Genomic DNA, 23,921 nt, shown 5'->3' with positions numbered 1-23,921 from the left:
GTTTTAATAAACAGTGAAGTTGCATTTTCTTAATAAACAGTGAAGTTGAGGATCTTTTCTTGTGCTAATTGGCCATTTATATATCTTCTTCAGAGAAATATCTTTTCAACTCCTCTGCTCCTTTATGGAGTTATTTGGTTTTTTGAGTTTTAGAAGTTCTCTATATTGTGAATATTAATCCTTTATCAGATACATACTTTGCAAAGATCTTCTCCTATCTGTAGGTTGCCATTTTACTCTGTGGATAGTCTTATTTATACACAAAATTTTTAAATTTTCATGAAGCCTAATATGTCTTTTGTTGTTGTTGTTACTTATACTTTAGATGTCCTATCTAAGAAATCATGTGTCCAAATACATTGTCATGAAAGCTTCTGTTTTCTCCTAAGAATTGTTTTAGGACTTCTATTTACAACCTTGATTCACTTAGAGTTAATTTTCATATATGGTGTTTTAGTGTGCAAGGGTTCAACTTTATGCTTTTACATATGGCTATCCAGGTTTCTCTGCACAGTTTTTTGAAAATACTGTCCTTTCTCCTGTTGACTGGCCTTGGCACTGTTGTCAAAAATCATTTGACCATATATGTGAAGGTTTATTTCTGGGTACTCTGTTCCATTCCATTAATCTATATGTCTGTCTTTATGCCAATACCACATGATGTTGATTACCATAGCTCAGTAGTAAGCTTTGAAATGAGGAGGTATGAGTCCTCCAGTTTTGTTCTTTTAAGATTGTATTAGCTCTCGGATCCCTTGAGATTCCATATGAATTTTAGCATGGGTTTTTCTTTATTCTGCAAAAAATGTCATTATTTTGTTACAGATTATTTTGGGTAGTATTGATATTTTCATAAATGTTCAGTCTTTAGCCTTGTGTTGTAATTTTCATTGTAGAAGTCTTTGATGACCTTGGTTGATTTTTAAGTACTTTATTCTTTTGATGCTATTGTAAATGGAATTATTTCTTTTTCATAGTGATTTTCTTTTCATAGTGTTCATTGTTCATCCAGTGTGGATGCTTTTTGTTTGTTTTTCTTACCTAATTCTTGAGGCCAAAACTTCCACCACTGTGTTGAATAGAAATTAAGAAAGCAGATGTCCTTGCTTTATTCCTTATTTTAGTTGAAAAGCTTTTAGTCTTCACAACTGAATGATTTTCACTATGAATTTTTCATATGTAGCTTTTGTTCTGTTTAGGTAGTTTTCTATTTCTGTGTGGTTTTTTTTTTTTTTGTTTTTTTTTGTTTGTTTTAGTGTTTTTATCAAGAAAGAGTGTTGAATTATTTCAGATGCTTTTTCTGCATCAGTTGAAATGATCATGTGGTCTTTCTCTTCATTTTGTTATGGAATATTGATTGAGTCTTGTATGTTGAACCATTCTTGAATTCCGAGAACAAATCCCAGTTAATCATGTTGTATAATCCTTTTGATATGCTGCTAGATCCTGTTTATGTTTTTTCAAGGATTTTTGCATCATTGTTCATAAGGGATATTCGTCTGTAGTTTTTCTGTAGTATTTCAGTCTGGCTTTGATACAGGGTTATGCTGGCTGCATAGAATGAGTTGGGAGTGTTCCCTTCTTAGAGAATTTGGTAAGGCTTGGCATTAGTTTTTTAAATGTTTGGTAGAATTTACTAATGAAGCTGTCAGGTCTTTTTTTGTTGGGAGATTTTTAATTATAGATCTATTTAGAGTTTCTATTTCTTCATGATTGAGCTTTTATTTTGTGTTTTTAGAACTTTGTCCATTTCATGTAGGTTTTCCAGCTTTTTGGTTTATAGTTGTTTAAAGTACTCTTCTGAAATCCTTTTTATTTCTGTTGATTTGGCAGAAAAATTCCTCCTTTTATTTCTGATGTTAGTAATTTCACTCTTTTTTAAAGATTTTATTTATTTATTTATTCATGAGAGACAGAGCGAGAGGCAGAGACATAGGCAGAGAGAGAAGCAGGCTCCACACAGGGAGCCTGATGTGGGACTAGATCCCAGGACCCCAGGATCACGACCTAATCCTAAGGCAGATGCTCAACCGCTGATCACTCAGGCGTCCCTCACTCTTCCTTTTTTTTAGTTCTCTTAGGCTAAGGTTTGTCAGTTTTGTTTTCAAAGAACAAACTTTTATTTACAGTGATTTTCTTGTTTTTCTGTTCTGTTTTCAACTCTGTACTTTATTATTTCCTTTCTGCTAGCTTGGATTTAGCTTGTTCTTTTTCTAGTTCTTAAGTGGGAAAGCTAGGTTGTTGATTTGAGGGTTTTTTTTTTTAAGCATTTTTAGCTATAAATTTCCTCCACTAAGTCTCCTTCTCAGTGCATCTCACAAGTTTCATAGTGACCACGTTTTTTTAATGAAGCATCTATATTTATCTTTAGGCCCCCCACCCCTTCCTTTCCTTCTGATCTTAGTAAAGAGGATTTTTTTTTTCTTTCATCAGTTTAGACAAATTTTTCTGCTAGATGTGTGTATAGTAATATTTGCAATCTGTGGCTGCCTTTTTCATTATTTTGACAGTGTCTATTAAGCAGAGAAGTTTTTTATTTTAACAGAGTTTGTATCCTATCTAAGAAATCTTTGAAGTCCACAAGGATTTTTCTCCTGTTTTTCTTAAGTTTTATAGTTACCATTTTCATTTAGTTCTATGATGCATTTTGAGTCAATTTTTTTTAATTTATTTTTTATTGGTGTTCAATTTACCAACATACAGAAAAACCCCCCAGTGCCCGTCACCCATTCACTCCCACCCCCCGCCCTCCTCCCCTTCTACCACCCCTAGTTCGTTTCCCAGAGTTAGCAGTCTTTACGTTCTGTCTCCCTTTCTGATATTTCCCACACATTTCTTCTCCCTTCCCTTATATTCCCTTTCACTATTATTTATATTCCCCAAATGAATGAGAACATATAATGTTTGTCCTTCTCTGATTGACTTACTTCACTCAGCATAATACCCTCCAGTTCCATCCACGTTGAAGCAAATGGTGGATATTTGTCATTTCTAATAGCTGAGTAATATTCCATTGTATACATAAACCACATCTTCTTTATCCATTCATCTTTCGATGGACACCGAGGCTCCTTCCACAGCTTGGCTATCGTGGCCATTGCTGCTGTAAACATCGGGGTGCAGGTGTCCCTGCGTTTCATTGCATCTGTATCTTTGGGGTAAATCCCCAACAGTGCAATTGCTGGGTCGTAGGGCAGGTCTATTTTTAACTCTTTGAGGAACCTCCACACAGTTTTCCAGAGCAGCTGCACCAGTTCACATTCCCACCAACAGTGTAAGAGGGTTCCCTTTTCTCCGCATCCTCTCCAACATTTTTGGTTTCCTGCCTTGTTAATTTTCCCCATTCTCACTGTATATGTATTTGTATATGTAGAGTGAGGTTGAGGGTTTGGTGGGGTTTTTTGTCTGTTTCTTTTTTTTTTAAATATGGCTACTATTCAGTTTTCTACCACCATTTGTTGAAAGGACTGATCTTACTGAAATTTCTTTGTAACTTTCTTGAAAATCTGAATTGCTGAATTCCCTTCCGAGGTATATTGGTATAGCTATTACACAATTTGGCAGTGAGATTAGGAAGATAGGAAAATAACTGTTGAAGAGAATACTGTGAAACTCTCATCTTGCACAAGAATTATATCAATTTACTTGACATGTTTTTAAAATTTTAAGGTAGATCTTTAAATCAGAAATGAAAATTTCAAACTAAATATTATACCAAATATTTCTTTTATTTTAAATGTACTTATGTAAAGTACAAAATTTTCAGTTATTTTTTTAGAATTCTTGAGAATTGCTTTGGCTTCCAAAATATTGGATTATATTCTCTACTTGGCTAGAGAAACAACTATAAATACTTTGTCTCTTAATTCATGTTGGGGTAAATTACATTTTTGTTTACATTTTAGTAATTAAAAAAATTATACTACAATCTGAGCAGTAGATCAGATGACATTTGGATGTTTTCTTTACCTCTTAGTATCTAGATATTTTTTGTCATTTTTATAAGATTGGATTGTTACTCAACAGAATACATAAGTAGTAAAACTTCTTTAGCACATAGATAAAGTACTAGCTGTAATTATTTTTACTTTCTACTTTTAGTTTCAGGTTGTATAGTGGCCATGTTAAATTAATCAAAATAGGGAAATGACGTTTTCTTCTTATCCACAGTGGCAGCTAGACTGTCTTGCTTGCTTGCTGAAGTTAATATGCCAGTTTGCAGTAGATCCATCCGATTTGGATTTAGCTTATCATGATGTCTTTGCCTGGTCTGGTATAGCAGAAAGCCATAGGAAAAGAACTTGGCCTGGTAAATCAAGAAAGGCTGCTGGTGATCATGCCAAGGGTCTTCATATACCAAGATTAACAGAGGTAAAGTACAGAAGTTACCATTAAATTGTAGTAATGAATTCTATTTGTGTTTTACAAAGTTAAGAATATGGTAATGCATAAGAAATGCAATTCTAGATTACCACATATGACTTAACAGCTAAAGTGATACCTTCATTTTTTAATCCAGTAGTAATTATGAAATAGTAATATTTTTTAGTTCATTATCCAAATTGCAGGAATGAATTGTATGCTATTCTAATGTTCTCTAACTGTAGGATTTAATCATTTACACTCAGTAATTTATATACTGAATTTGTGAGAGCCTAGGGAAATAACCACACAGATGTTTCAACAGAAGAGATTTAAAATAAAGATTTGGTTTCACATGTCTGCATTGGAGGTCTAAACATATAAAAAGAAAATACTGAGGTAACCCAGACAGGTAACCATTCACCACTCCTGGGGTTTAAGGAACATACAGAAAAAGGTTGGGAATATCAGAAATGAGGAGATTATAAGAAAGGATCTTGTTGACCTGGGGTTTAGGCCTCTAAGGAAGGGGTTCTGCTACTATTTCTGAAACTAAATAGCTTCTCCTGGGTTAACTATGGTACAGTGTTAATAGAAAAAACAAGGAAGTAATCTCTGTCCCAGATTAGCAGAACCTCCTAGGAAATCAACTGGCAAAGGAGGAATTTAGTTTGTGATGTACCAGCCCTAGATTCACAAAGCAACTCTGTAGAATGGTAGATGCAGTGCTGACTAAAAATGGCACAAAAACTAGCACATCCAGCAGTATAATTAGAATTTTGTCTGTGGATTCTGTCATTCATATGATCAAATATTTGCCCTTTGAATGGCTCCATCTTTGTACTGGGATCTAGTGAGATCTCTTATTCATTTGTAACCTTTTGAGACTAGCACTTTACCTCATAGCTGGGAAAGAAACACTAGCGTAATGAGTTGTTTCTGATAAGAGAAGTAGTATAGTGAAACCTAGATTGGAAACTACTAGTAAAAATTGAAACCTGATGCATATTTCATATTTCCCTTTCAGAATTTTGGAGATTAAATGGGACAAGTGACCTCTGCTAGGATTCCAAATCATTTACAGCTAATACAATTAAAATAGAACTGTGGGGACTACAGTGTAATCTAAATGTGTTCTACAGTGTTGCATATTGTTGACTACTTATTTTAACCTTGCATTGCTGTAATGTTTGTTACTTTTTCTCCAGAATAGTCTTCCTAGGTTATAATTTAAGAACTAAAATTGTGTTCTGTTAACTCATTAAATAACTTCAAAGCTTTTGACTTTAGTCATTTCCTCTTGAGATTTTAATAATAGTATTATTATTCACACATGCCAGTGTTTTTATAGTTTCAAAAAGGTGTTTATTTTTCCATTAACTTATCATAATCATAATTTATGTTAAGCTTTTGGGGAACAAATTTTTGTTATGTTAATTCTAGAGACAAGTTATCCAGTTTGGATATCCTGTAGATAGTGTGGAAGAACCCTAATTTTTTTTATAATTGACTATCATGAATTATTTCATTTGTTGCCCATAAAGCCCTTTCAGAAGGTTCAAGTTCCAGGTCAGACTTTAAGATTCCAGCCTAAACAGCTTTCCTTGAAAGGGATAGGTTTCGTTGCTGCTCTCTTTGTTCTAGTGGCACATTGTATTACTTGTGTTACAGTGCTTTCTGTGTTATCTGCTACACTGGACTCACATCTCCAGGATGGAAACAGTGCTTAAAACATTAGTGCCCAGAAGAGTTGAGATCTGCTGAAAGGAGTCTATAATTCTCTATTTATATAAGTAGCAAATTATTTTCTCCCATTATATAGAACTTATATAGAACATGATATAGAAGAACCAGAACCTAAAAATTAAGTATGTATTAAAATCAAGCAGCTTGAAAGGATGCAAACTAAATGTTGAACCTAATGGTTTTTAAAATAGAATCTTTGCCCTGTATTCATTCTTTTCTCTGTTTATTTCAGGATGGTTGAGATTATCTGCCACTGCTTGGGTTTTTTCCCCTATTTCAAAAGCAAAAACTGTTTCATTCTTCATCACCCCAACAAACCACTGACATATGTAATAAATTTTTTTCACTCACTTGGGTGACATAAAGAATTTGTAGATCAAATATAAAGAATAATTTTGCTTTTGTATTTGTAAATTTTCTTTTTTTAAGCTTATGTTCCTAAGTTTGGTTACAAAATTCTGATTTTCTGATACTAGTATTTTTACAGTATGATATTCCTTATCTTGTCATAGATAAAAATCAAAGTAATTTGGAGTTTTGTGGTAAAAATGCATTTTTGTGTTTTAGTGTATTTAAAGATTTTTTTTAATGTTTTTGTTTTAAAGGTATTTCTTGTTCTTGTCCAAGGAACCAGTTTGATTCAGCGACTTATGTCTGTTGCTTATACGTATGATAATCTGGCTCCTAGGTATGAAGTTTTACATAATTTTCGTATATACTTGTACCAAAAATATAGTGCTTTAAAACTTCATTTTGAAAAAATTTAAAGGTTAGCAGAAAAATTGTTAGGGTACCTCAACTCTCATACTTTCACCTTCATTTGCATATTACCAATATTTTGCCAATTTTATTACATATCATGAGTGTGCATTTTCTGTGTGTCTCTGTGCCCATATTTTTTCTTACATATTGTCCTGAGTTCTGTGGGAGTAAGTTTCAGATATGCCCATTTACCAATAACACTTTGATACCAGGACATTTTCTTAATAATGAGTAAAAGACTCAAATATAGAAATTTAAATATTTGCTCTGATAGTGTTTATTTAATGTATGGTCCATACTCAAATTGTCCCATGAATATTTTTTTATGACACTTTTTTTTCCCCTCGGTCTAGGATCATGTACTGCATTTAGTTGTTATTTCTTCCATTTCCTTTTACCAGGGATACTTCAGTAGCCTTTCTCTCAAGATACTGACATTTCTAAGTACTTCACGCCCATTCTTTTATGAAACATCTTCCAATTTAGGTTTTCTAATTCTAATGTTTTTTATCTTTGTGATTAAATTCAGATGATATATTTTTATTTTTAGCAGGAGTACTCCATAAGTAATGTGTCTTTCCCAGTATATCCTGCTGATGTCAGTTGGTCTCATTATTAGTTATACTAATTTTTATTAGTTCATTTGGTTTCCTGCAGGTTTCTCTATAATAAAATTTCTGATTTTTACTAATTAAAAGTGACCTATGGAAAATGATTTCTCATAAAACTTTTGTTTATTGATTTTTAGCATTTGGTGTGATTCTTGTCTGAATTAAATATAGTAAATGTAAAGTAGTGATTTTCTGATTCTTAAGCATTCTTTTTCTGTTTATTGGTTGACATTCTGTTATAAGGAAGAGCTTTCTCTTCCTTTAAGTTAGTATCAGTTTGAATTCACGGATTTTTCAATTTGTTGTAGTTCATGACTATCACTATTCACTTTACTCAAATTATACCTGAGTTGACCTTCTCAAGCTTGTTCATGTCCTTTTGACATAGCCTTATTATTTAGAGCGGAAAGGAGTCATCCTTTTTTATTTTTTCCTGTCCCTGTAAGATCTTCAAGGCGTGTAGTTTCCTACCTTAGCCCTGAAATCAGCCATTTCTTTAAGAAGCTATAGTTCCTGTTGGTGGGAAACTTCCAAAAATACGGATTTTTGGTGGACTCTGCTACTGAGATTCTCTTGCTTCTGGGCCATTGGTGGACAGAGCTGGAAATGTGTGTGTAAGAATATAGTTTGAGCATGTAATATCCCATTTATTTGTGCTACAGTAGAGATTAAAAAATAATGTATGAAAAAAAATTTTTTTAAAGATTTTATTCATTCATGAGAGATACACAGAGAGAGACACAGGCAGAGGGAGAAGCAGGCTCCATGCAAGGAGCCCGATGTGGGACTTGATCCCGGCTCTCCAGGATCACACCCTTGGCTGCAGGCGGCGCTAAACCACTGCGCCACCGGGGCTGCCATAATGTATGAAATTTTAATACAGAAATTCAAGCGTGATAATTGCTGACTAATACATGGGGACCTGACTATACATGGGGGCCTTAGATAATCACATAAGCTATGTTAAAGAATGTAAAATTAATTTCTAAGTATTCTGTTGCTGCTTTGTTGGGCTGAAATTTGCCATTGTACTCAAATGATTTATAAAGCTGATGTAAACACGTTTGAAAGTGCTTAACCGTATTTGTGGCTAATCGCTGTTTTTAGATGCTTTTAAAAGTCACCTTCATAAGCAGTGGTTGAATGTAAATAGCATGATTATTTTAAGATTATTTCTTTTGTAATTTACCTTTCTTTTGACTCCATCTCAGTTGAATTCACATTCTTTACTTGATCAATATCTGCTTTACCCCACTTGACTCTAAATTCTATATGAACTGTATCTCATTTTGCTCACCATTATATTTTTAGTGCCAGATACCTTATCTCATTGTTTGTAAAACTTAGGAATGGACAACGTATAGAAAGGAAGAAAGTACTGTAAACATGTCTTTGATTTGTATGATAAAATATATTTTATACCCAGCCACCAATTAACTCTCCAGTTAAATCATATTTAACTCCTCCTCTGTGTCCTCACTAACACACGCACTAGCTCATTATCCCACGTACCACGATATATTGAAGTACTAAAACCATTCAGTAACTTTTAGTTTGCTTTTATTTCTTGAGAATTAAGGAATGTTCACTTTGTTAATGTTACACAAGGAAAAATAAACATGCAGGTTTGATACCAGCTGCTGGTTCACTCTGTGGCTGTTCTTGTTTTCATTCTTCCAGTTCCATTCTAACTTTTTATAATCTTTGTAATGTAAGCCCCCTTCTTTTACCCCCATCCCTGTATTTCTTAATCTGTGCCTGTTCATGCACTGTTACCTTTTCTTAGGCTCCCACCTTGAGTTCATAAGGTGCTAATAAGTTTATATAAATTAAGGCAGCTAGAACAAACTTCTTGCCTGTTATCAAAAATCTTTTTTTTTTTTTTTTTTTTTAAGAAAAAGATTGTTTATTTGAGAGCGAGCATGAGAACTCAGGCTGGGGGCAGGGGAAAAGGGAGAAGTAGACTCCCTGCTAAGCAGGGAGTGGGGCTCTAGGCTCTAGGCTGCATCCCAGGACCCTGGGATGATGACCCAAGCCAAAGACAGATGCTTAACTGACTGAGTCACCCAGATGCCCCATCAAAAATTTTCTAATGCTACATATTTAAAAGGTGGATGGGTAGGTTGCTTTTGGTAAAGTTGGTTATACCAATATGATAATAATTAAACATGAAATATGAACAGATAATGTGATTTATAAGTTTTAACTTCTTGGTACTTTTTATTTTTTTAAAGATTTGAGAGAGTACATGTGCATGTGAACTTAGGGGGAAGGGGGAAAAGGAGAGGGAGAGAGAATCTTAAACAGACTCAATGCTGAGGGTAGAGCCCTGAGGCAGGACTCCTATCTCACAACCCTGAGATCACGACCTGAGCTGAAACCAAGAATGGGGTGCTTAACTGCACTGCCCAGGTGCCCCAGTACTTTTAACTGTAAATCAATAATGTGGGTGAATGTTGCTTTCTGAGATTTTGAAAGGTGTTTTGTTAATTATAACAAAATAAGGATGCAAGGAATCAGTGCTTTTCTTTTTTTAAACGGAATTTATTTGTAAGACAAATAATTCTCACTTACTGGTTTTGTTAAAATGAAAGTTTTTAATACTTTTGTTTAAATTGAAGTAATACATTTTCCACTGAGTAACTAAATGTGTGGAGAAAAATTGATGTAAAATAATACAGAATTAAATTAGTTTTCTCTACTTTTTAGTAACTGGCTTTTAACCTTCTGATAGAAATTTGCATTAACAATACTAAAGGAAGGGCATTGTATGTCAGTGTAGGATTTTTTTTTTTTAAATTAGAAGTCTGAAATTTAGAATCTAAACCATTATAACCTTTCTATTTGTAATATTGCGTCTCTTTAGTAACTAAATCATGGGCACTTCTTTTCTTCTTTTTAAAGATTTTATTTATTTGTATGCGAGAAAGAAAGCACACGCGCATGAGAGAGTAGGGGGAGGAGTAGAGAGAGAGGGACAAGCTGACTCCAGGCTGAACACAGAGCCCAATGCAGGGCTCAATCTCATGACTTTGAGATCAGGACCTGAGCTGAAATTGAGTCAGATGCTTGACTGACTGAGCCACCCAGGTGCTCCATCATGAGCACTTCTTGAGGGTTCAGTTATTTCAGTCAATACTGTATTCACTTAGATTTTGTTCATTAAATCTGAACAGTCATATGCAGTGGTCTGTAATAATTTTTTTCCATGTTTCGTTAAAAGATAAAGACCATAGGAACAAATATTTTTCTTAATTTATTCTTTTTTGTTAAGGGTACATTGTATAAATTTTAAAGGGATGTGTGGTAATAAATTGAGTCCTTTATATTTTATTGCTGAAATTAATGAGTGGTGGTTTGTTTTTTTTTTGTTTGTTTGTTTGTTTTTTTCCCTTTTACAGAGTTTTGAAAGCTCAGTCCGATCACAGGTCTAGGCATGAAGGTAAGTAAGGGTTCCACAAAGCTAATTTTTAATAGACAAAAATTTGTTTAACTAGGTAATCTTTAATAATGAACATTGTGTTTTCTTTACAGCACAGGCCTTACAGTCATATTTTTTTTCTAACTTCTCTTTAGTTTCACATTATTCAATGTGGCTCTTGGTGAGTTGGGCGCATTGCTGTTCTTTAGTGAAATCTAGCCTTGCTGATAGTGACCATTTACAAGATTGGTTAAAGAAATTGACTCTCCTTATTCCTGAGGTAAGATAAACACTGAAAATCAGTACTATTACTCTTCTTATTTTTTAAATTATTAGCATTGATAATTAAAGAGCTAATGGAAACAAATGGACATAATTCCATAAGTATATCCCATTATCTGGGATGTACTTATTAAACACTTTAAGATCTTGAGTGTTTTTGAAACTATGTAGACTTAAATGTGAACATTAGGAGGCTCTTAACCATAGGAAACAAACTGAAGTTTGCTGGAGGGGAGAGGGGTGTGGAAATGGAGTAATTGGGTGATGGACATTAGCGAAGCATGTGATATAAGGAGCACTGGGTATCATATAAGACTGATGAATCATTGACCTCTATCTTTGAAACCACTAATACGTTTTATGTTAATTAATCGAATTTTAAATAATTTTAAAAATGAAAAAACTGAATGTTAAAAGTCTATAGCATTCATATTTTTCTTTTTCTGAAATAAAATTTTGATTATTTTGCTTTGGAGTTTTGAACATTTTCTGGGAAGAGCTAGAGTTTATTTTGGTAATTTATATTTTAGAAGAAGCTTCTTTTCCTTTTTCTATTTAATTGCAGTGTGTCCTTAGACACAAGAGATAATAAAAATAAGTCAAGTATATTTTGATTCCAATGTAAACACTGAAGGTCAGTATAATTGTCACTAACTGCATCTTGATATTACACTATATTCCTAAATGAAATAGTAGAAACATACTCTTGCTAAAAACACTTAACCACAATAGTCAAAATAGTTACATCTTTTTAAGACAGTCCTGTCTTAATATACTTAAACTCTGAATTGAATGCATATATATTCTTGTTCTGGCTGTGTCACAGGCAGTGATTGTGACATTTGGGCAAGTCCCTTAGAAACTAAAATGTTTTGGTATAAGTACTTTCTAAATTGCTTCTTGTTCTGCAAATATTTTATCTTTTTATTTAGTTTATAAATAAATGATTATGAATATCCTCTCCTTTGTCCCTTTTGTATTTGTTATTGTTACATTTATTTGGTGTTTTTCATGTCCACATTTGGGAATTTCTAACATGTTTATACAAAGCACTATATACGTTGGGGGTACTTTATTTGATAATATTTATGTGCATTAGTATGTGATCAGAACTTTGCATTTAAGAAATATTAAAGAAACCATCTAACATTATTTCAGCTGACAATTGATTTTAAGATTAACTTTTTAAAAGTTAACTCAATCTTTGGAACTTGCTTTTTTCATCTAGACCGCAGTCCGTCATGAGTCTTGCAATGGTCTTTATAAGTTATCTCTGTCAGGGCTGGATGGAGGAGACTCAATCAATCGCTCTTTTCTGCTATTGGCTGCTTCAACACTATTGAAATTTCTTCCTGATGCTCAAGCACTAAAACCTATCAGGGTAAGATTTTACTGTGTTTAGGAGAGGCTCTTTTTTCTTCTTCTTTTTCTTTTTCTTTTTCTTTTTCTTTTTCTTTTTCTTTTTCTTTTTCTTTTTCTTTTTCTTTTTCTTTTTCTTTTCTTTTTCTTTTTCTTTTTCTTTTTCTTTCTTTTCTTTTCTTTTCTTTTTTTCTTTCTTTTTTTTTTTTGATTTTACTTATTCACAAGAGACACAGAGGGAGAGGCAGAGACCTAGGCCGAAGGAAAAGCAGAGTCCCTGCAGGGAGCCTGATGTGGGACTTGATCCCAGGACTGCCTGGGATCACAACTTGAGCCACCTATTTCTGCAATTTTCTTGCCTCCACGTTTTTATCATTGTATTATATACTCGCAGTAATTTTGAGTACTTGTGTACTGTATGTAGTTTTTACCAAGAGGATAGTTATACAGTTTTTAAAGTGACAGTATTGTGGACATACTGTGTCCATGTTATACCTGGGAATGGAATCTATGTTCTTTGATTTCAGCTCTTTGGGGTCTCCTTTGGATATTGTGTTTTGGAGATAGCATTTGTTCTTACTATAATCAAATGATAAAAACATAAATGTAGCTTTCTTCTCCTTCAGTCACATAGATTTCTTTTTTTTTTTTAATCTTTATTGATGTCCTAAATTTTGAATTTCCTTTCCTTATCCAGGGTATATACTGGCCTTGTAAAAAGGCCTTTTACAACATAAAAAACTCAGAGCTCATTTACTAACCCCAGAAATACGATGCATTGTAGGATTTTTTTTTAAATTTTATTTATTTATGATAGTCACACACAGAGAGAGAGAGAGAGGCAGAGACATAGACAGAGGAAGAAGCAGGCTCCATGCACCGGGGGCCCGACGTGGGATTCGATCCTGGATCTCCAGGATCGCGCCCTGGGCCAAAGGCAGGCGCTAAACCACTGCGCCACCCAGAGATCCCTGCATTGTAGGATTTACTATTTTCCTCCTTCATATTTACTTGTCATCAAGTCTGTAAGATATATATATATATATATAAGGTGTTTTTTATGTTTTAGATTTTAAAACTATAATAAACCATTGCATATGGGTAGATTTATTCATGCTTATCTTTTGTAGGTTTCTTTTGTTGACACATTTTCATTGAATTTTTAGTTCATAATACATTATTTAATGTTATTTATATAATTTTTTCAAGTAGGTTATAAGAAATTCAAGGGTAATGTTTTTCTGAAAGTTCTTATACTCTTCCCTTTTCGATCTCGTTATTCTAATTTTACAGAAGTTAAGAGTGTTCTTTCCATTTTTTGTTAAATTTTGAATACTGTTTTTACATGGATTTAATTTTTTCATAAGGTCTGTCGTTTTGTATTGTGATTTTAAGTTATCCTTTTTAAAATGTTTTCACGAAGTTTAATTCTTTTTAATAGATAGATGATTATGAAGAAGAACCAATGTTAAAACCTGGATGTAAAGAGTATTTTTGGTTGTTGTGCAAATTAGTTGACAACATACATATAAAGGATGCTAGTCAGGTACGTTCAGAAAATTATACCTTAAAGTGTGCACGATCCATCCAACATGATAAATATATGTTAAAGACTTTATAGAAGTCCTTATTTTTAAGGGCATTTGTATCATTCTATAAGAGTTGAAAATGCCTTAATTATTTATTGTAGTTGGACATTTTTGTTTTGCCCGAATTCTTTTTTCTTTTTTACTTTGTCCTTTGTTGAAATATCTTCATCTGGTACCTATAAGTAATTTTCTATTTCTTCTGAGTAAGATTTGTAGATATAAAATGTGACTCGGAATGTAAAATTTAGACTTTAGATGTAAATATACAGTGTTCTGTAATAGCATGTGGGTTTGGAGTTTTGTGTGCAAAATAAAATTGCAATTCAAAGAGAATTTATTTTAAGGTTAAAAAAATATTAGTTTACTCATCTAATTTTCTTAGACTAAAATAGTTTTAAACAGATGCTTAAAACAAGTTAATTTCAAAGACAGAATTGCTTTGTAAGTCTCTTCTCCATAAATTGAGTAAGCTAAAATACATCTTAAGTGTTCTCAGAAAGTGAGAAACACTTTTAAGAAGATACATTTAAATATTTATGAAACATTTTCTCTCTTTTAAATGTATTTTAACCCAAGAGTGGCTGCCTGGCTCAGTCAGTACAGCATGTGACTCTTAATCTTGGGGTTGTAAATTCAAGCCCCACAATGGGTGGAAAGATAACTTAAAAAGTCTTAAAAAGTGTATTTTAATCCATGTACATTTTATATACACTTTGCATTTTTAAAAAATCCTATAATATTTCCACTTTCTACTTTTAAGGAGCAGGGTACATTGAATTCTTAAAATACTTTTCATTTGAGAAATAATTAGAAATACTGAATGTGTTTTAACTTGATTATTCATATCAATCAGATAAACATTGATTTCTTTATTTAACCTGGGGTTGCCCATTTGAAGTTGGAATCTAATATTTCTTGGTTGCCAGTCAGCATAATTTTTTCTTAGAGATCTGAGTTTCTTGAGAATCCTTTTAAGTTTTGTGTGTGTGTGTGTGTGTGAAGTGTTTTAATTTTGTTGCTCAGTTATAATGAAAATTAAAATTTTCTAAAACCTTTAAATTTATTTTTTTGAGAGTGAGAGCGTTTGAGGTAGGGTACAGTGGGGGGAGGGGCAGAGAGAGGGGGAAAGAGAGACAGTTTTAAGCAGGCTTCATGCCCAGCTCAAAGCTGGCTCAGGGCTTAATCTCACAACCCTAAGAATATGCTTAACTGACGGAGCCACTTAGCCCTTTAAATTTATTTTTAAAGCCCATTTAAAAGGTGGTGGTAAAAACAGGCCTTCATGGGCAAATTAACTGGTATTGTGGATTATATGTCAATAAAATTGCTAGAAAATAAAACAATAAACCTTTGTATCTTCTCCATACATTACTATGACTATCATAATTTGTTACTGACATTCCATGGATTCTCTTTGGAAGGACTGTCAATGATGTGTTTATAATTATATTAATTGACATTATTTATAAGAGTGACTTATAAGAGTATTATTTATAATTTAATTAGTATTCTAATGAATTCGGGAGAACCAAATTCTTACTATTTACAAAGGAAGGATGTTTTTTGTTTTAGTAATCTCTGGCTATTAAACACAAAAATCTATATTTGAATTTTATATTTTCTCTTTGTATTAAGACCACACTCCTCGACTTAGATGCTTTGGCACGACATTTGGCTGACTGTATTCGAAGGTAAAATTTGATGTGAAGTTGACATTTATATCATTGAGGAAAGATAAAGGACATAATTATGTGAACTATCTGTTTTGTTTGTGTTCCTTTTTGTAGCAGGGAAATCCTTGATCATCAAGATGGTAATATAGAAGATGATGGGCTTACAGGACTCCTTAGGCTTGCAACAAGTGTTATTAAACACAAACCACCCTTTAAATTTTCAAGAGAAGGACAGGTAGGTATTAAGAAATTCAAATGTTTATATGAAATATGGTTGAATATTTATTGTTGAATTTATGTGGCTATATTAAATTTTCTTAAACATGCAAACATAAAACTTGCTAGAGTTTTATTGTGGGTAGGAAAAGTTGAACATTGAATAAAATATAAATGCTAAGCTTATATTTAGCATGCAGAAACAAATCCTATGACTTGTACACAGAAAGGTAACCTCTACTCCAATTGCTGTAGGGTTGAATATTTTGAATTAATAATATTCAGAATTAATAAGTAGTCATTAGAGTACCTCTCTTACTGGTTCATATTTTAGAAGCCCATTTGACATAAAATCTATTATTTGATAAAATCTGATGACTATACCCACAAAAGTCTGATTACTCTTTAGATTAAGATTAAGTTATTTACTCTGCCATTAGCAGTTTTGTCATTGCCTGCATCAAGGGAGGGAGTTTTGGTTTGGAGGATTATTTACTTGAGGTTACTATTTGTGGTAAGAAACTCAGGAGAAACCAGGAGGATGGGATAGTCCTCATGAGCATAGAGTTAGGGATTCTGAAGATAAATTTAAGGTGACAGTCTTACTGTCTTATTCTATACTACTTCCCCTATTTGACAAAGTCCCTTCTTAGGCTATTTTTCTAGGTCCTTTTTAAATTTTTCCTATACTCACTGGGAATAATTTGATCTAGTTTTACTGGTTGAAGTATTATCTTACATAAGCTAGTATATAACTTTTATTCTAAAATAATGCTGATTTCTTTGATAACATTATGATGTGAAAATCATTGTAAAAAAAAAAAAAGTTTTTCAATAGTGCAAAGGGGAGATCCCCATATATATGTTTGATTTCCCATGATGCTTAGGTGATGGATGAATGGCCTTCCAGAAGTTTCCATGGACATATTAAATGCTCAAGTATATCATTTATATTAAATACCATTCTGTGATCTGCTGTCTTTATTTTAAAAAGTGAATACACTAAAAATATATTTTAAAAAATTAGATACATAAAGAGGGAAACAATTTTTTTATTGACATTTATGTTGTTATTCCTTTTCCAAAAAAAAAAATGCAACTGCGAGAAACAACCTCATTGCATACCTGTCCCATTATATATTCCTATTCTTAAAATAAATTTGATTCGTTTTGATCTTAATTCATTAGTTTACAAAAGGCTATATCTTCTTATTCTCCCAGCTGCACTATTTTAGAATGTTTCTAGTGTCTTTTTCTCAGATACTCCCACATATGAAGGGGATATCTGAGACATTGCTTACATGCAAAGTCTGTCAAGTCTCACTGTTGCTTTAGTTTTATATCTTCAGTTACTGTTGAAGATGAGTGTCTTTTTCTGTATGTACTGTCTATTCATGTTGTGAATTTTCTGCTTATAATCGATGTCTATGTATCTTTTGTCATTTTTTTCCTCATTTGTAAAATTCTGCATTTTGGAAATATGAAAGAGAATTTATTCTTTTTCTCTCCTTTCCAGAATTCTTTTTTGCTTATCTGTGTTTTTTAAAGACCACTTATTTTTTTCTTCCATTTTGTTTATTATACAGATAATAATCTTATCAAAGTTTTGAGCCCTTATAAGGTAGATGTTATTAGACTCTGTTTTGACAAATGATGAAATTAAGGCATAGACAGGTTCAGCAACTTGCCTCACTGAAGTTACCCATACACTTCACTTAGCCGAGCTTCTAACCACTATGCAATACTGGCTATAGATGTTAAAATTCTAAATACATGGCTCTATGGTTTGCTTTTTTCACCTATCTTAGAGTCTTCTTATCAGTATATACCATATATAGTTAATTTATTCTTTTTTGGCAACCACATAATACTCTTTGTATGTATATCTATACACACACATATATATCTAACTAGCTCCTAATGATGGAAGTTGTCTTACACTCTTATAAGTGATATTGCACTGAAGATGTTTATGTATCTGGTCACTTGGAAAGTCTGTAGGAAAAGATTCTGAAGTAGAATTGCTGGTTCACAGGGTATGTATCTTGTTGACTTTGGTTGATACAACGATGTTGCTTTCAATGAATACTGAGCCAGTTTATGGTTCCACCTATACTATATATAGGTGAGTGCCTATTTCTTCACATTCTTACCAACCCATTATAATTATCAGATATTTCATTTCTGCCAGTACAGTAGGTAAAAAAGATTCTCCCAGGTTTGTTTTATTTTTTGTAATATGAATAAGGTTGAGCTTCTTTGCAGGTGTTTGAAAACCATTATTTTGTGTAATCTTTTCTCTGATCTAGACTCTGGGTAGAAAGCTAGGAGGGCAAATGTGTTGGGAATCTAGCTAGGAAGTTTGGAGTGGTTCTGGAGAGGGATGATGGTGAAAACGCGCTTGGATTTGGGATGTTTATTGACGAAGGTAGAGCTCATAGACTGCAAATTTGGATAGGATTGTGAAGTGGGAGAGAAAGACTCCATTTTAAGCCTAAGAAATTGAGTGAATGATAATTCCATTTATAGAATATATAGGATATATCAGGATATAGGATATATATAGGATAGATCAGTTTTGAGGAGAGGTAGGAGTGTCAGAATCAGATCTATTTTGGACACATTAAATATGAAATGTATATGCAAGTGGAGGTGTTTAAAGCAGTTGGTTTGGTGTAATATTAAGAAAAGTTTTCCTGGGCAGCCCCTGTGGCTCAGTGGTTTAGCGCCACCTTCAGCCTGGGGTGTGATCCTGGAGACCTGGGATCGAGTCCCACATTGGGTTACCCGCATGGAGCCTGTTTCTCCCTCTGCCTCTGTCTCTCTGCCATGAATAAATAAATAAAATCTTAAAAAAAAAGAAAAAAGTTTTCCTTATCTTCTAGGTATTTAAAATGTATTTTCTACTTTAATGATTTTACTTTATTATTTAAGAATTCTTAAAATTTTCTGAGAATTTACTGTGGTTCAGGAATGAGGATTTTCTCTTAAAGAGCCTTCTAGTAAATATTTTAGGCCCTGCAAGCTAAATACAGTCTCTGTCACCGCCATCACCACTGCTTCTACTGCTTTTTCTTTCTCGTCATGCTCTCTTCCTCCCTTGTTCACTTTTCCTCTTTCTCCAGTTTTCTAATTCCCTTTTAAAAATATAAACCCCGGGGACCTTGGGTGGCTCGGCAGTTTAGCGCCTGACTTTGGCCCAGGGGTGCGATCTTGGGGTCCCGGGATTGAATCCTGCATCGGGCTTCCTGCGTGGAGCTTGCTTCTCCCTCTGCCTGTGTCTCTGCCTCTTTCTCTCTTTCATGAATAAATAAATAAATAAAATCTTTAAAATACACACACACACAAACCCCATTCTAATCTCTACTACATTGCATGGTATGTAGCAACAAATATATATTTAACAAACTGATGATTAAGACTCAATCCTGATCTTAAGAATTATTTATGTATTTTTTAAGAATGGACAATTTAATTCATTTTTTTCAGCAGGTAATTATTCAGAAACCTGCCTTATTCAAAATTTGTATGTACTTTCACAAATAATGGCTGCTCAGGATATTTGCCATTCATCATTTAAAAAAAAAAGTGGCATTAAAGGAATACCATCAGGGATGTGAAAGATCACATAGCACTGACACGATTAGGAAAGGCTTTGAAGAGGATACAGTTTTCATAATACAGAATAAAGGTTTTTAAGTAGAAAAGTAAAGGAAATATCTGAGTCCTAGAAAAGAATATGAATAAAAATTAAGTCATGGGAAACCACTGGGTAGGTCCAGGAAATTGAGGGGTTAATTCAGCTTGACTTGAGTTTGAAGAAATATAGGAGATAACTTTGGGAAGCTAGATGGTCATCTCTTATGTTCACATGAATTTATTTTTATATGTACATGGTATAAAACAAAAGCATTACTTTTGTAATTTGATTTAAAAAGGGGGCCTTCAAAGTGTTTGATCCAGTCAAATAACGTTAAGAATGTGCTTTTAGCAAAATATCTGGACAGATCAAGAGCCAGCAGAGTGCAGTGGTCCTCAAACTTTTATGGCTCACAGAGGAAACCTAGGTGTTCTCTCACAGATCTTTAAACTTTGAAAAATTTCTAGATTTTTCAACTCTGTTTTTTGTTTTATTGGTTTAAGTTTTTAGTTGTAGTTAACATACAGTGTGATATTAGTTTCAGGTGTACAATATAGTAATTCAGCAATTCCATCTTTCACCTGGTGCTCATCACAAGTACACTATTTAATCTCCATCAACTCCATATTTTTAAAGAGTATAATTTCCAGGAATTTGTTTATTTGAAAAAAATATAAAATAGAGTGTATTTTAAAAAAAAAAGAAAAAGAAAAAAAATATTTATTTCTTGTGACTTCACGGTGTTACCTGAAATTTCCTTCTGTATTATCATTATGTTACGTTTATTTGGACATGGGCAATCAAAGCAACATAAATGTACTTTTTTTACATATACACAGCAGACTTTAAAAACTTTTTAGTAACATATTTTATAGAAGAAAATTTGTATCTTCATCAAATGTCAAAAGTTCATTTTCTAGCGTTAAAAATAGTTGGCAATCTAGCAATAATTTTGTCAAACTTTCTGTTTGAATTTTTTCAGTCTCAAAAATGGAACTATATTCTTGATACGTTTTTATAGAGTCTGTTGTTTTGCAGTTTGATTAGTAAGAACAGAATGGATTTAGGATATCTCATTTTTCTCTGAAACTTTCTTATTTTTATGCATTGTAAATACTCTTTGTTATATCTGGGTCAAAGTTGTTTCAGCATGGATGTCATCTTACATGATTTTCGAGATTTCCTTCTTATGAACTTTTGGGGTGGCAAAGTTGATGTTCTCCTTGTAAGTCATCCTCCTAGGATGTGAAGAATTCCCAAATGGGACTTTTTTTTAAAAGACTCAAAGCCTTAAACCTCAAGGTCAGCAAGAAAGCAATGAGTCTAGTTGGCTCTGTGGGTACTGGAGCTGCTGGGGGGTCTTCCTTGAATTCCACTTCTGATCACCAAGTAATGTTATTACCCTTTAAAAACAAAGCTGCCGGGATCCCTGGGTGGCGCAGCGGTTTGGCGCCTGCCTTTGGCCCAGGGCACGATCCTAGAGACCTGGGATCGAATCCCATGTCGGGCTCCCGATGCATGGAGCCTGCTTCTCCCTCTGCCTGTGTCTCTGCCTCTCTCTCTGTCTCTCTGTGTGACTATCATAAAATAAATAAAAATTTAAAAAAATATAAAAATAAAAATAAAATAAAAACAAAGCTGCCTGTTATTTTACCAGCAAAAATGGGTTATTTGGGAATAGCAGAGACTACAATCCAGCGCATGCATTCTACTGCAGAACCATAGGCAAGTCCAAATATACCTTCACTTTTGCCAAAGAAGTATGAGACATTAAATGAAACTTAATTGAAAATGAATGTATTAACAAGAAGGATGGGTCTTTTAAAATTAATTCATGTAGTTACAGGTGGATGTTCTTTGTTAAGGTCAAATGTGTGTTCATTAATTCTCTTCCTCCTTTATAATTTATAGATGTAGGTTCTGGGAAATCTTATTTACATAATGGAAATGTAAACATTTACATGTGTACAGTAGAAATGGAAGTTTTATTTTAACAGTATTAATCTTTAAGTTTCTTCTGAATTACATCTTAAAAATCACACTGATTATCAGAAACTAATTTTAGTATTTTCTCAGCAGTTTGAGGTGGTTCTTTTTGTGAAGTATACCAAAATGGTTTTGCCATTATTTATCATATGGATATATTAAGGGGTGCCTGGGTGGCTCAGTCAGTTGAGTGTCTGACTCTTGGTTGTGGCTCAGGTCACAATTTCAAAGTCGTGGGATTAAGCGTTGTGTCAGGCTCTGTGCTCAGTGGGGACTCTGCTTGAGATTCTCTCCCCCCCACCCCCCCGCTTTCCCCTCACTTATGCTTCAGTGTGCATGTTCTTTCTTTCTCTCAAATAAATCTTTTAAAAAATGGACCTATTAATGTGTATCAGTTACCCTTTCGCTTAGAGAGATCTTCTTTTCTGGTAAATTCAGAGTAAGGAAAATAAAAATATTATTCATTTCATTAGGGTTTTACCAACCTGATATTTTGATAAAATGTTTTTATCTTATCATAGGTTTTAAGTACATTTTAAATACATCAAAGCTTTGGAGCTATGGAAACTTTGCTCTTTCAGTTTCTGGATCCAAACTGATTGGCAAAGATAGTTAATTTTATTTATTTTTAATTTTTTTAGAGGGGAAGAAGGGCAAAGGGAGAGAATTATCCCCAATATCATTTTAAACTAGTTATTAGCCAATCCTATTTTTTTTTGTATGCCGTTATTTTATAGTTGAAGTAAACATGTTTTCTTTGTCTCCAAGACATATCATCTAACCTGAATTCTAAGATAGGCAGGATACAGACTTATCAGTCTGTTAACTATATGAAGTAGACCTTATTCACTTTCCATATTTCTTAGCCAAACTTTTTGTTGCAAATTCAGAACTTTGTACTTTCTTTGACAGTAACGAGATGGAAGAGGTGAGATCATAATGGGAAAGTATTTCAAATTGTCTTTTATTTAGTACCTGTGGCAGAGGTTCCCAAGACCACCCTCAGGTTCAGTCTATCACTAAGGGGGCTCAAAGAACTCAGCATTTAGTTGTACTTGTGGCTAAGATTTATTATAGTGAAATAATACAAAATGAAATTAGCCAACAAAAAGACAGCATCCAGCTAATCTGGTGGAAATGAGGTACATGCTTCTATGAGTCCTCTCCTATTGGAGTTTCAGAGGATGTGCTTAATTTCCCCAGCAATGAGTGTAACAAGTGTGAGGTGTCGTCTTATCAGGGGAATGAACTCTCTTGAACCTAACAAGTCAAGAGTTTTAGATGGAGTGAAGGTAGGGGTTGTCATTTATAGTACCTATGTAACTGACCACAGTGTCTGAAATTCCAGACTCTCAGGTAGAAAGCAAGTATTTAGCAAACCAAATACAAAAGGCATAATAAGTCATTTTTATCATAGGAAAAGTTTTATATCAGAGGAACAAATTCTTTACCATTCAAATTTTTTTTTTTTTTTTTTTTTGCCATTCAAATTTTCACATGACAACCAGGAGCCAGCCTTACAAACCAGCCATTCTAAGGATAAGAGAATGTTATGTTAGTCTTAACTATATTACCTCTTTTCTACACAATACACTGAGAGGTTTTATACCCCAGAACAATGTACCAGGGTAGTATTTGAGGCATGGGAGAAACAACTACCTTTGGTAAAGTAACAAAGGACCAATTAATAAAAAGCAAGTGGGAAAGGTGACCCTTTCTCAGGTAGATTGAATTTAAAGAAGAATACATCTAGCATGGTAGAACCTTGTACTTGAGTTTGAACTTCACTGGGATAGAAATTAGGAGCTTGGTGTCTGAAATCCTGGCTCTGACTTCTTCCAACTCTGTGACTCCAGGCAAGGTTCTTAGCCTCCTCTGTTTTTTTGTATGGGGGCCTTGAGGTATTATCTGGCATCATAACTTTTCATTAAGAGTATGGTGGTGCTTTTGCTACTGCTGCTGTTACTGTTAGGAGAGTGAAATGAGAAACCAAAGTAAATAGCAAAGACAGTCAAGATAGGACGTAATGAGTCTTTAACAAAAACTTTTGGTCACTTAATGGAGTAGAAAATAATAGGATTATAGATGGGAATTGAGAATGAACCTATTATCTATCAAGAGATAAAGAGGAATAAAGGTGATCTCTACCCATTTTGTTTTCTTTAAGAGAAATGAACATTAGGAAGACTTTCAGATGATTGTATATGATGCTGCTCTAAATGTTTAAATAGCCTTTAAGTAAATTGTAGATTGTCATATAGTTTACTCTATGTA

At 33.4% G+C, this 23,921-nt stretch overlaps 1 protein-coding gene across 3 annotated transcripts in view; it reads left to right on the top strand.

Moving 5' to 3' along the window:
- Window positions 1-23,921, top strand: part of USP34 (ubiquitin specific peptidase 34) — a 244,806-nt gene that overhangs the window by 159,047 nt on the left and 61,838 nt on the right. For all 3 annotated transcript variants that reach the window (XM_072768505.1, XM_072768504.1, XM_072768507.1), the window contains exons 34-41: window positions 4,171-4,371; window positions 6,714-6,796; window positions 10,883-10,923; window positions 11,058-11,182; window positions 12,413-12,565; window positions 13,985-14,089; window positions 15,768-15,823; window positions 15,920-16,040. In XM_072768505.1, the coding sequence (XP_072624606.1) occupies window positions 4,171-4,371; window positions 6,714-6,796; window positions 10,883-10,923; window positions 11,058-11,182; window positions 12,413-12,565; window positions 13,985-14,089; window positions 15,768-15,823; window positions 15,920-16,040 (885 nt within the window). The remainder of the gene's footprint in view (window positions 1-4,170; window positions 4,372-6,713; window positions 6,797-10,882; window positions 10,924-11,057; window positions 11,183-12,412; window positions 12,566-13,984; window positions 14,090-15,767; window positions 15,824-15,919; window positions 16,041-23,921) is intronic.

The sequence above is a fragment of the Canis lupus genome, chromosome 11 (assembly GCF_048164855.1).
Source record: "Canis lupus baileyi chromosome 11, mCanLup2.hap1, whole genome shotgun sequence".
NCBI lineage: Eukaryota > Metazoa > Chordata > Mammalia > Carnivora > Canidae > Canis > Canis lupus.
The sequence above is the reverse complement of the archived record's forward strand: the minus strand, read 5'-3'. Positions and strand labels throughout refer to the sequence as shown.